A 13,338-nucleotide genomic window follows, 5' to 3' on the forward strand; every position below is an offset into this window, starting at 1 on the left:
TTACTCGTTCAGCAAAAATAAAGCATTAGAATTAGTAATCTGATTCAACTTATTGCAATCAGAACTCACTGCAATCGGAAAAATTTAACTGCAATTAAAGTTGAATTAAAGTATTAAAGAATTAAATTAAATTCAATTAAATTGAATTAAAGAATTAACGTATTAATGCAAAAATAAAGATCAAACTTAATGTATTAGTAATTTTACTATAATATCATTACTACTAAGGTGACTGCACTGCATCCTTAATCATGGACTCAAAAACATTTTCTGCCACAGAAGTTAGACTCAAAGGTTTATAGTTGCCAGATTACTCTTAGAATCATCTCAGTATAGGGAGAGATATTTAAACAGTTTCAATCTTCTGAAACTTCACCTGAATGATGCTTCCATTACTACAGCAAGAGTTTAGTGATCTTCTTGGCCACATCTTTCAGTATAACCATACAAATACATCAGCTCCTTGTTCTCTTTAATTTTAAATCTGATAATTTCCCCTCAGAACTCTTTTTCATTAATCACAAATTCATTTAATGCTGAATAAGTGTTAGCTATATTAACATTCTCTTCTTTCTAAGTACATTTTTATGTGAACATAGATGCAAAGACCTTATTCAACTCAACCCTATAGTGGGCACTGCATTGTTCTCACTCCTTCCCTATATTTGCTCACTACCTTTTCATTTAGCATTCATATATATGCAAAGAAAGAAATAATTTATTACCTCTTGGATCTCTTTGCTAAATGTTTTTCATGGTCTACCTCAGCCTGTCTCATCTCTTGAGTAAACTACTTCATGCAATTCTGCCATTTCTAGTATATCAAAGTAATGTGACACCCAACAGATATGGCTAATAAAGTGAAACATAACAAGCTATGTTAATAACAAAACCAGATCGGACAAGCCAAGAGGTGTAAAAAAATCACTACCAATCATTCATTAAAACAGCCAATCAAGAGCATTTCCAGAAATCTTGTTTAGCTGTTAAACTGCTGTAGCATTAGAATTTTTTAAAACTTCAGATGAAGTCAAATATAGAAACAAGTGGTCAAATTTACAGGAAATTAAAAATAATATATATACCAACATACCCTAGTCTGACAACTCTCCAAAACATCATGAACATCCCTTAACCTTTCTTCACTTTGATATTGCACTTTTTCTTCCATATCTGCTATTCCCTGTTTCAGATTTTCAATTTCATTTTGGTGTAATTCAATTAAATCATTCATTTGTTCCTCTAGCCTCTGAAAAATAATCAAAATCTCCGATTTTTCTAATATTAAGAAACTATTATCTACTTAAGCTTAGTATTAATAACAAATGATGCAAGGAAGCAACTTATACAGCATCAGCCAAAAAAAAAAAAAACCCCTACTCACCTCATTTCTCTCCTCCCAGTAATCACTTTATTTTTTCCTTAAATTTATTCAAACTTCCCACTTCCACAACACAAGATGGCAGGTTATTCCAACAATCAATTACTCTCTGGCTGAAAGAAAATTTTCAAACACACACCTATCCTGCAGCAATCCTTTTTCAATTTATGTCCCCTTGTGTGCTTCTCAAGATAGAGTAAAGATGCCATCAGCATGTAGTTTATTCAACTCATTTAAAGCCTTAAAACAATTCAGTCAGGTCTCCTCGCAGAACTGAAGTCTTTTGTAGTATGAGTACCCTTTTGTGTCTTCGACTAATCTGGTTGTTCTTCTCAGCAGCCATTCCAAGAGATCCACATCTTTCTTAAGATGAGGTTTCCAAACTTACATGCAGCACTCAAGATGTGGCCTAAACATTCCCTTTATACAATGGGATAATCACCTCTTTGTAGCTGCTAGCAAAATCCCTGTATATCACTGACAGAACCTATGAGCTGTCCTAGCAGCCTGTCTACACTGCTCAGAGAATTCCATGTCAGGCTATATAATTACCCCTAACTGTCTTTTGTTCTCCACCACTTTGGGTGTGGGTTATTCGAGGATTACTGCTTCCTATATGGTACTTTGCATTTATCAATGTTAAACCTCAACTGCCATTAAGTGTTATATTATTTTTCATAAGTAAGGCTTATAAAGGCTGTTTTGAATTAATGCTAAGACAACCCTACTGTCAGAAAAAGATTTGTTTTTCTGTGAGAATTAAGGTCACTATATTTACTAAACTATTGAAATTGCTGGAGCCAAAATGACAGGAGCCAGCATGGAAGCCTTCCTACTTTTCATAATTTTGAAAAGTGGAGTCTTTATTTGTAGTGTTTATTCTTTGAATCTTTCAACCAGTAACTGCCATATATAAAGAGGGGGGGGGAGGGAGAGAGAGAGAGAAATAATTAGTGATGTTCTTTAGGTTGTAAGATTTAAGTCAATTTGGCTGCCAAGCCTAATAAGTTAAATTTGAATGGGAAGAGATTTTAATGCCATCAGAATAGATAACAATGGAATAATCCTCAAGGATAATCTTTGAAAAACATTCTCGAGAATTACAGAGAATTTTCTCCCTGATTAAGGAGACTTGTTTTTCTTTTTGTCTTTTTTTTAAATTTTATTTTCAACTTTTAATGCAATTAGAAGTCCAAGTGATCACAAGAAAGATGCACTCTGAATGTTTGAGTGAAATGAAGCAGGAAACTCAGATGATTAATAATTTTCAACAATTTAGTTTTCAAACAGTAGAAAATATAAAATATTTATCTTAATCATAAGCTGAAGAAACTGTTGTCAAATTACAAGTTTCATATTCAGCTTAGTTTAATGTTTTTTTACTGGAGTCTTGGGAATCCTCCTTCATCAGTTTCACCTTGTGTATTTCATGTTTGCTTGAAAGCTTTCATAGTTAACTTGTACTGCAGTAACTTGTCTGTTACTGAAATGCACGCATACTTTTATGATAAACTGGATAAAGTAACAGTTATATACATAACGTAACAGTAAAGTAACGATTTACCGTAATGTAACAGTAACGGTAAAGTAACAGTTATATATATAACTGTTACTTTACCCAATCTTAACCCAAAACAAGTACCTTTCTACCATATGGTACAGGATCTATGTGAAATATCTATTTCTACAGGATCTACAATTAGCTTTTCACCACAATCAATACTGTTTTGTAAATCATATGAAAAAAATCATGATTTACCAAAACAACTTTCTCTGATCTATAATCAGCCAGTTCGGAAATTACATTTTCATCAGCATTATCACCATTCCAAATATTTCACTAAAGTGCCAGTGATTTCAGTTACTTAAACTTGTTGCTCTGGTTAGGCATTCACCATTGTATCTTGAATCAATGGCATCTATAGAGATTTAAATTTCACAACCTATTACCCAACAAGCACAAAAACCGGAATCACATAATATTTGTTCTTAGAACTCTTCATACCTGCCAAGACATTGAAAAAAAAAAAAAAAAAAAAAAAAAAAAAAAGGATGTCAGTTTTAACCTGGAAACTTGTAGATGTTTGGACAATCCAAATATATTTTATTACATTTATGATAATTGTGTTGTGGTGAAACAAAGGCAGGATATAACATCATTTGTGAAAAATGCATAAGCTGCATATTTTGGAATTAAATTAGATGATCAAGTAAAAAAAACTGCTGAAGCTAAAAGTAAATAAGGCATCTGGAGATATCCAGTTATATCAAAAGCAGCAGCAAAAGGGGTAAACAAACCCTTGGCCATAATTTTGCATCTTTGGATTCGGGGAGTTCCTAAAGATTGGAGGTGTGCAAATGTTGCTCCTATTCATAAAGGGGACCAAGGGAAACATGAGCAATTATAGACTGGTAGCTCTGTTCCAGGCAAAATAATGGAGTCAGTAGTTAAAGAAGTATTGCAAGATCTTAACAGGAATGGAATTATACAGAAATCACAACATGGGTCTGTTAAAGGAATCCTGTCTGAACAATCTGATTAACTACATAGGATGCAAATAATTATTCTGACATCATATATATTTAGATTTCAGTAGAGATTTCAACACTTTTCCACATGAAAGAATGCTGTAAAATTGGAGCAACCTGGCAATAAGGTTTCTGTTCATTTGAAACATCACTACCTTCTGTATTTTCTGTATTACATTGCTAATACTGGCTGTAGTGGCAACAAACAAGAACTCTTGTGATGTATGCATCATTAGATAAATGTATATCTATATTACCTCTGCTCCCACTCCTAACCAGCAGTTTTCTGAACTCTATCTGATATCTTCAGTGATAATGGAAAATAATGTACCACCTCTGTTCAAAGGTATTCTGTATACCGACAAGTGTGAGCCACACTGATAAAAATTTTCCCTCAAAAGGCTTGCAGAATCCCTCAAGTCTTGAGACAATCCAAAAGGCTTTCAGCATATAGTCTCTCCCATCATGCCTGGACAAAACTGTGGACATAATGACTGTGGACATAATGAACACAGAGGAACTGAGTTTTTACAGCATGGTCCTATATTTATCCAACAAATCTTTATTTCTTCTGTGTTTAACATCATTAGTTCCCATATGAATATAATGCTCCCTTTACTCCCTTAAAATCTTGATTAATCTGTTGATGGCATCATTCATTGTTGCTCCTGGTAGTTCTAGTCCAACTATCCTTATTACAAAAAATGTTACCCATTGCTCTGACAACAGAATCTCCCAATAAAACTTAATCCTCTAAAACCAGAGCAGTACGCACTTCACTATTCTGTTCTGGAACCCAAATGTCACTAGGTACTTGAGCCACTGATAAGTTTTCAGTTATATTTGTCTCTAGGACAAGCACCCATTTTTTTTCAGTAACTCAAATTCATCTAGTAATGCATCAAGTTTTAATCTGAGATTGGTACTCTCTCCTTACTTTGGGAACAAGAAAAGAATTGTCAGTCAAGCTATAGTAATCAACTAGCTCAACTTTGAATACATGCCACAGGCTATACGGAGGGTTGATTCAGCCTTTTGATAACAATTTTGACAGTCCTTTAAAACTATGAAATTCTGCGCCACTGCCACCAGTTGTGTTCTATTTGTTTTCACTGCTCATGGACTATTGCACGGCATCGCAATTTCTATCAAAGTAAAGCACACTGCAAAACTGCCAAGTCGATCTTGTCCCATTCCTGCTGGCAGACTTTCCACAAACCTTCATCAGTTCTGGGGTAGCAGTTTCCGAGAGCTCTTTTCAAAATTCCGAATGTGCAAAAATCCATGCGTGCAGCGTCAGGTGATTTAACAGGTATATCTTCAAACAGATTTGAACGAATACCTTTTGTGGAGAATGAAAGCTGCCGCTTTCATTCTCCACAAAAAAGCATGGGTGGAACGTGGCATGTGGCTGGATGCCTTATCCTGGTTCAATCAGACCTTTTCAGCATCAGAACCGTACAATGTGGGTATTTTACGTTCAAACAACGGCTGTAGAACTTCAGTCTGGTAAAACACTGAGTTGACTTTCCCGTTTTTAGCGACTCTATGCAACTCAAATTTGCCGTTATAACAAAAACCAGCTACAACCATAAAACCTCGGCCAAAACTTTCCTTGCACTGATGCATCCATGTTGGAAAGGTCTTGTCATCCTGTGGACGGTAATAAATTGCCCGAATTTTGTTGCAATCAGAGAGGTATACCCATGCTTCGTCCAATGTTGCTATGAATTTCCACCTTTCAGCTGCCAGACATTTTTCGTAGAGTTTTAGAGCACTGACCTGCTGCTCAGCAATGTGCCTTGCTCCTAGGCGGTGTATGCGGGCCTTGTACTTCTCCAGTTGCAAATTTGTGACAAATGGTTGACTGGGAGGTTCCCACATGTGATGCTATAGCTCTTCGGGTTTTTGAACTTTCACCGACAATGAGCGACTGCACTTTTCGTACTACCTCTTTAATTCGACCTGGAGCAGGTTGTAGTTTATTTGGTGTTTTCCGCCCACTTGCAGCAGCTTCGTGGAATTTTCCTTTGCCATTCAAAACCTTATGAATACCAAACTTCGATACACTAAAATTTTTCTACTTGCACCTATCAATAATTTTTGCATAACTGTACCCTTCTTCAGAAAGCACGGTTATGTAACCTTCCAACTATGGGTCCAATTTCCAAGTCATGTCGACATTAAAACAACTTCTACAACTGATGCACCTGTTGATAAGGTTTGGGACTGTGCCTGCGTGAAAAAAAAAAAAATTTACATTGCTGCCGTACATTGCAAGCAGGTTTAATATCACAATCATTATCAAAAGGCTGAATCAACCCTCTGTACAAGCAATGAACTTATGACTTACATGAGGATCCCTATTTCTGCCTGAGTCATGATATCCTTGTATGAAGTATTCAAAGTGAATCTTGTAGCAACTATTATTAATGTATATTAAACTAAGAAAATATTACAGATTTTAAATCATAAAATATTAAAGTAATTAAGCAGTTAACCAAAACTTTCTGATATTGAATTTAAAAATTTATGCTTATAAGATACTAAAAATATAACAGTGGAATTAGCTTTAGAAAAGTTAAGGAATAAAATTACAAAATATTACAGGAAATCACTTAAAAGTTACTGAAATTATATTTACAAGATATTTAACAAATTTAAAAAAAAAAACAAAAAATTTGTCTATTAATCTCTTAATCCAATCTTCCCTCAATCTTGAAAGTAGTCTTACAGAGCTACTGCTTCATGACTACTCTTTGTGACTGCCAACTGCCAAAATATGAGAAAAATAACAATTGTACTTTGGAGAAATTCAATCAATTTCTTGCTTGTAATAACATATTGCAAAGTTTAGTTTTTGCTGCAATTACTAATCATATATCTGAGACCACTGTAGTCACCCTTACGAAAGCAAAAGCCTATTCCTTTACCCTCAACATTAGTTTTCTTTAATTAAATTCCACATTCGTACACTGTGATTGCTGCCATAGGTCTTTTACCAGCAGACTCTTAAAGCATGAGGAATCAGTGCTGCTTCCTCTTGTTGCCTCTCTAACTTGCTGCTGTAGAAAACAAGCATCCAAGAAATCTACAAAAGTCTTGCTAGTGTGTGAGTGACCAACCCACAATATTCCAGTAAAATATGGAAAGTTAAAATCCACCATTTTAAGACATTCTGGCCCACTGTGTTTCTCAGCATATTTGCTGGGTATACTCACCACACTCTCCTTCTCATTTTTTCTTCCCAATGCTTATATGTCACACCAAACTGACTCAACATTGCACTCGTCACCTATATCAATTGGATGCACTGCCTTAGATTTAATATGCTTCTTAACTAAGAGCATAACCCCTTCACCCCTTCTGTCCTTCCTGTATACATTATACTCCCAATATTCAAATTCAGCATTGTTTATGTCTGAGTGACACCATGTCTCCACTATTCCTAAAATGCCTGCATTTGGTGACTTAATCAGTAATTCAAATTCATTAAATTTATTTACAATGCTCCTAGGATTAGTGCATGTGCAATTACACATGCATATGTTCTTACTTTTAGTTACCTTAACACAGCCCATGTATTTATTTGTTCGATGATGACCACAGCAGGGCCTGAAATCCCAGACATCTTGCTTCTTAGGCTGTTGTATGTTCCAATAGAAGCAGTGCAAGAATCACTTTCATCTCTGCCCGTGGCTCTAGTTAAACTATTAGTCTGTATTAAACTATTATCTTAACATATACAAGCTGTATGTTAAAATAAGTTCTATGTCGTCTATTACGTGTAACTGTACATATTTGCTAAAGAAAGAGTATCCGTATTTTGAGATATTATTTGCTTTGTAATTTGTAATCCATGCAAAAAAAGTGACATTCTCTTTTTTTTAGTACTGTCACTTATTCAATGAACTTTGTAACTTACAGCTGGAAAATTGTATGTTTGTAATTTTACCTTAGTTTGTGTGGAATTAAATGTTTTTTTTCCTGTACATGCGTGTATAAATGAGTCACTACTTATAAAAGCGATTAAATGTGTGTAAATGAGTCACTATTTACAAAAGAGATTAAACATGGAAACTGCTTTGAAAGAAAAGATTATATTAAACTACACAGAAAAAAAACTAACAAAAAAACAAATATATAAATATAAGCACCAACTTGCAAAACTTTAGAATTTTACAATTCAAACATAGAGGTATGTGATAAAATTTTTATATCTTTTGTGTTTTAACTTGGCTTAGCAAAGTAGGATAAACATGAGGAAAGCTTCTGAAACAGCTTTTCCACGGTAAATCTCTTCCATAAATAGAGACTTGATTTATACACATAAAAGATTTTTTATATAAACATAAAATTAAAAAATTTTAATTCCACACAACCAAGGTAAAATTTCATAACTGTAATTAAATGTACATTTTTCAGCTGTACCCACACACACATTTATATGGCTCATTTATACACACATACAGGGAAAAAACCCATTTAATTCCACACAAACTAAGGTAAGTTACAAAGTTCACATTTTCTACCTCTCCATCCTTGATCATTTATGTAAGGCAAACCGATCACTGGTTCATTCAAATGTCCTATGATTAGCTTATGTAGCTGTAATTTGAAAGAGCAATCTGTGCTATGTTACAAAATTCACTAAGTTCAGTAACCAAATTGAGTAAGTTACAATGCTAAAAGAGAGAAATGTAATTTTTTCATGAATTACAAGTATTAAACAGCAAATAATATCCAAAAAGTACATTTAGCTGTATGGCTAGGATTGCCATGTGTCCACTTTTGCCTTGGAGACAGCCCGATATTTAAGCTAACTGTCCAATAAACAAATTGAGAAAATATTAGACATACAAATAACTGGCATTTTCTAATTAAGCAAGTTTTATTATCATTTTATGTTTGTTAGTTTAATTTTAGTTACAATTAGTTCTAATTATAGTTGTTTTCCTGAGTTTTTATAAATTTTTCAACCACTGTTGATGTTCAGGTAGAACTGTATTCTTTAATATTTATTATTCTCAAATAGCCAGAACAATAATGCACATGTGCGAGTTGTGCCTTACTGTGTCCGTTTATGCTCCTGATATAAATTTAGTTTTAGATAGTTACACTTAACTTTATAAAATGATTCGCCTACCAGTGAATTCCTCTTCCTCTGCTCAAGCCTGATGTGGTATCATCTTCGTGATATGATGAACAGGTATTTCTAATTTTTAAATATTCCTGCTCACTTTTGAATCCCTCCATTACATTGTATGCATAGCGCTTTAGCCTTCACGAACCAGGCAAATGCCCCATTATTCTAAAGGCATAAGGTGACTATGCGCCAACCTTGATCAAGTCACAAAGCATCGCATTACCAAGATCCCTAGGAAAATGCTCCCTCTCTTCAACCTTTTGTGTTAAGTACACCCGTCTCAACTATTTAAGCTTTCTTGTGTTCTCATAGCCGTCACTGTGAAACACAAATATAAAAGCTGCAAGCTGAATAGTGCCAGAGGAAAAAACTACTAGGAATTAAAGACTAACTCCTAAAAGAGAGCATTGTTTACTGCTTCCAAGTGATTTTAAGACACGAAATCAGGCATTTCACAAAAACAGAATAACTTGCAAAAATCTGTCTGCCTAGCCTTCCGCGACGGGAAGGAACCAACCATTTGATGTCATGTATGCAAATTTACCTTTTGTGCCCACTCAGTTAAAACAGACATCACACATCTTTTCAAACAACATCAGAAAAGGTTAGCATGTGACAAATGCCTTGGAGATGTCTCTGAAATATCTGAACGTCCTCTCTCCCAGACTGAAACTAGCCCTAGCGACCAGACAATCCCTGATCCAAGTCAATATTCTCATTCAAATACTGAAGGTTTGCCCGAACCTTCACTCATGACCATTGCATGTGATGAAGAAGTGGGCAATGCAACGTCACCTGACGGCACTGCCAATCACGTTACATGCAATACTAATCACCCCAATTTTCCATCAGATCATAACAATGATCAAAATTGTGCCTCGAACACTAACGTATTCTCCACCTCAAGCCAGTCAATAGTCACAACAGATACTTTCCAAGATGAAGGTAATTCTCCAAGAATTAATGCCGAAATTACAGTGCCGACGCCTCCTCTACAGCCAGACAGTGCAGATTTCGTGATCCACCTAATTTACCTATTGAGGTCCCAAATTGAGGATCTCAAGGATGAGGTCTACTCACTGAGGATCCAAAATAAGCATATCACTCATATGCTCTCGGACCTCTATTCTTTGGTGAGCCAAAATGGCAAGCTGACATCTCAGCCACCATTAATACCCAAAAGGACAAAAACTACTCATCCAGTAAAGCCTCCTAGCCTTATAAAGTATGGCTCCCAAATCCAAATACACTCAAGACAATCAGTAGGGAGATCTGCAGACACTCCGACTGAGCACGTTAGCAGGGACCGATCATGCACTCATCAGAAAGACATACTCAGACACTCAGTGGCTGGTGAGCAACCACAGCTGCACGCTAATGAAGAAGTATCCCAGCGAGAGAACCGACCAGGAAATAACGACTCCCTACAGGCCCAAGAATTAAACAATAATTTTACTAACACCCATCATGTTCTGCCCACCTCATATGCTGGTGTGCTTACCAATAGCCCATCTAATGATACCTATGTCCCATCTGGAGATATACAAAATTCCCTCATTCCAGCAGCTAACCCTGCCTCAAATTCCTCAGGATGCCGCTGAGCTACCAATATTGATCGCCCTCCACATCATGCTGTTATTTGTTACCAGACCTCTTTATCCCGCCAAGTAACAGCCTCCAAATCTCGTCTGACACTAGCCGAGAAATATAATATCTCCATCGTTCCCACCAGAGCCAAGATCTTCGCCTCCAGATTTGGACCTAGAACCTCTCCTGAATCTACAAGGAGAATGTTTATTAAGGAGCATAACCTTTTAATTCAGGTTAAATGGCGTAAAAGTCGGCAAACATCCTATGCCTCCTTCCTTATAATGTGTTCACCCGCTGTCTACCAAAAGGTTGTAGATCCTGCCTCTTGGCCCCAAGGAATATATATCAGACCCTTTTCTGAGAAAAACAGACCCCATCAACAATCTCAACTAATCCACCCTCCTCGATAGCAATCAAGGCTTCAAGGAGACAAGTATAAATGCTCCACGCTCCAGGTACTGTCTCAAAATGTGCGCAGTATAAGTCGCAATTATACTAGTGGTGAACCACATCGGCATCAAACTGATTCCATCAGCCTGCAATCACCAGTGATAGACAGTTCGGGAATGCTCATCCCAACATGGGTTACGAATCGACGAACTTGAAAACCTGTCTTCAATAAAAACACTAGAAGTATGTGCCTTAAAAATATCCCCAAGAATTATGCAGTCAGAGTCTTGTACCAGAATGTTAGGAGCCTTTGCAACAAGCTAGATACCGTTGACCAAATTCTCCTCGCCAATGATATCAATATCCTCTGCTTCACCGAGACCTGGCTCGATAAGGACCAAGAATATTTTATATCCTGTGTTCCAGCTGGATATAAATCTGCTTTCACTTCTAGAGTTGGGCAAAGGTGGTGTTGCAATTTTCTTTAAGAGCTCACAAACCTCACTTATTCATCAAGTCACTAGCCAAACATCAGCATACGAAGCTCTTGCTGTTACTCTCAGCTACCATAGGGTCCTCATAGATGTAGTTGTTATATATATATACCCCCAGCACCTTTTTATGAAGCCATCCATCAAATATCTAACTGGATCATCAACCAGCTTCATACTTCAGCCTTGCACTTCATCTGTGGAGACTTTAATCTTCCTCCTCAGCTAGCTAACCTTCAGCAAATGCTCCTATCAAACTTATCTTGTACAGGGTTACAAACGATCAATGATCTCCCAACCAGAGGTAACAACCAATTAGATCTCATCCTTGCTTCTTTTCCTTGCACACCTGATTACTTGCCAGAGACTTATTTCAATTCGGACCACAAGCCAATTGTTGTCCTTTTATGCATGCCCGTTCCAAACTTCAATGTTGTGAATTCGACTAATACCAAAGTAATAGTAAGTCCCAGATTTTTGAGTATTTCTAAATGTGTCGAGGCTGCCTCTGTCATCCCATGGGCAGTCTTAGAAAATTGTGATCTCGAAATTGCAGTGAATTTGCTTACTAGTTGGCTTAAGACTATTGCGACCTTTGCAGCATCAAAGAGAATTTTCATCATGCCTCGGTCCAGAGCATGGTGGACTCCCCATCTTAACATGAGCTTTAAGTTAAAGCAGCATCTTCACAAAATGTGGAAGCAGTCACATAGTGCCCAAGACAGGATAGCCTACTCCAGAGCTCGCGCAATATTTAATAAGCAGAAATCTCAAGCAATTAAGCATTACATGGATAGAATCCTTCGTAGCGGAAAATGCCCCTATTCTGAGCGGCCTTCTGATTTCCACCTAAATCTTCAACCTGACCAGTGGCTTGACTTCATATCTAGATTTCCCCCGAACATGGAACAATGTCCTGATCTTCATACACCAACAACTAGAATCCCACCTGACACTCTGTCTGGAGTATCAATCTCCAGGGAGCAGCTTATTGCTGCCAATAATTCTACATCAGCTTCTGCTACGGCAGGTGCGGATGGAATCCCCCAATTCATTATCAAATGTCTTAGCCCATATATTTTGGATCCCCTTCTAACTATATCTAATGCTGTTTTGTCAAGCCATTACTTTCCCCAGCAGTGGAACATCTACCTTGTGAAGCCTATTCCCAAAATTCAATCTCCTACACTTCTTAAGCATTACTGGCCAATTTCCAATGCCTCAAGTCTTCTAAATCTCTTTGAGAAGGTACTTCTCCCTGTTCTAACTAAACAACTTCTTCCACACACATCAGCCTCCTCAAATCCATTACTCCCTTCCCCATAGATCCACCGCGACTAACCTCTTAGCCACCACCAGCTCAATCCGCTCTGCATTTGAATCCCAAGCAGAGCTTGCAGTCACCTATGTAGACCTTGAAGTAGCTTTCGACTCTATAAACATTCCTGCAATGCTGAAGCTACTTTCAGATCATATCAGATCAAGGGAGACACTCTACAGTTCCTCACACCACTCCTTCAAAACAGAATAATCCAGCTTACTGTCCATGGGCACATATACGAGCAAAGTATCTCTTCAGGCGTGCCACAGGTGTCTTATCTGGGCTCTTGTTTAAAGCACTTATCTCTCCACTTGTTGAGTCCATGTATGATACCTTATGTTATGCAGATGATATAAAGCTCCTCACACTGATTTCTCCATACGATGATCTTCTCATGATAACAGGATCAATTAATAATACACTCACGGAAATTGAAAACTACCTCAACGAGTTCGGATTAAAAATAAACCCAGAAAAATCTGAATTTATG

At 36.8% G+C, this 13,338-nt stretch overlaps 1 protein-coding gene across 3 annotated transcripts in view; it reads right to left on the minus strand.

Annotated features, from left to right (window-relative positions):
* LOC150075440 (transmembrane and coiled-coil domains protein 2-like) overlaps nucleotides 1-13,338 on the minus strand; it is a 155,949-nt gene that overhangs the window by 14,864 nt on the left and 127,747 nt on the right. For all 3 annotated transcript variants that reach the window (XM_090389306.1, XM_090389308.1, XM_090389305.1), the window contains one exon: nucleotides 1,094-1,249. In XM_090389306.1, coding sequence (XP_090245432.1) covers nucleotides 1,094-1,249 — 156 coding nt within the window. The remainder of the gene's footprint in view (nucleotides 1-1,093; nucleotides 1,250-13,338) is intronic.

Source organism: Mastigoproctus giganteus, chromosome 14, assembly GCF_048544385.1.
Source record: "Mastigoproctus giganteus isolate SK-2022 chromosome 14, ASM4854438v1, whole genome shotgun sequence".
In the NCBI taxonomy this organism is placed as follows: Eukaryota; Metazoa; Arthropoda; class Arachnida; order Uropygi; family Thelyphonidae; genus Mastigoproctus; species Mastigoproctus giganteus.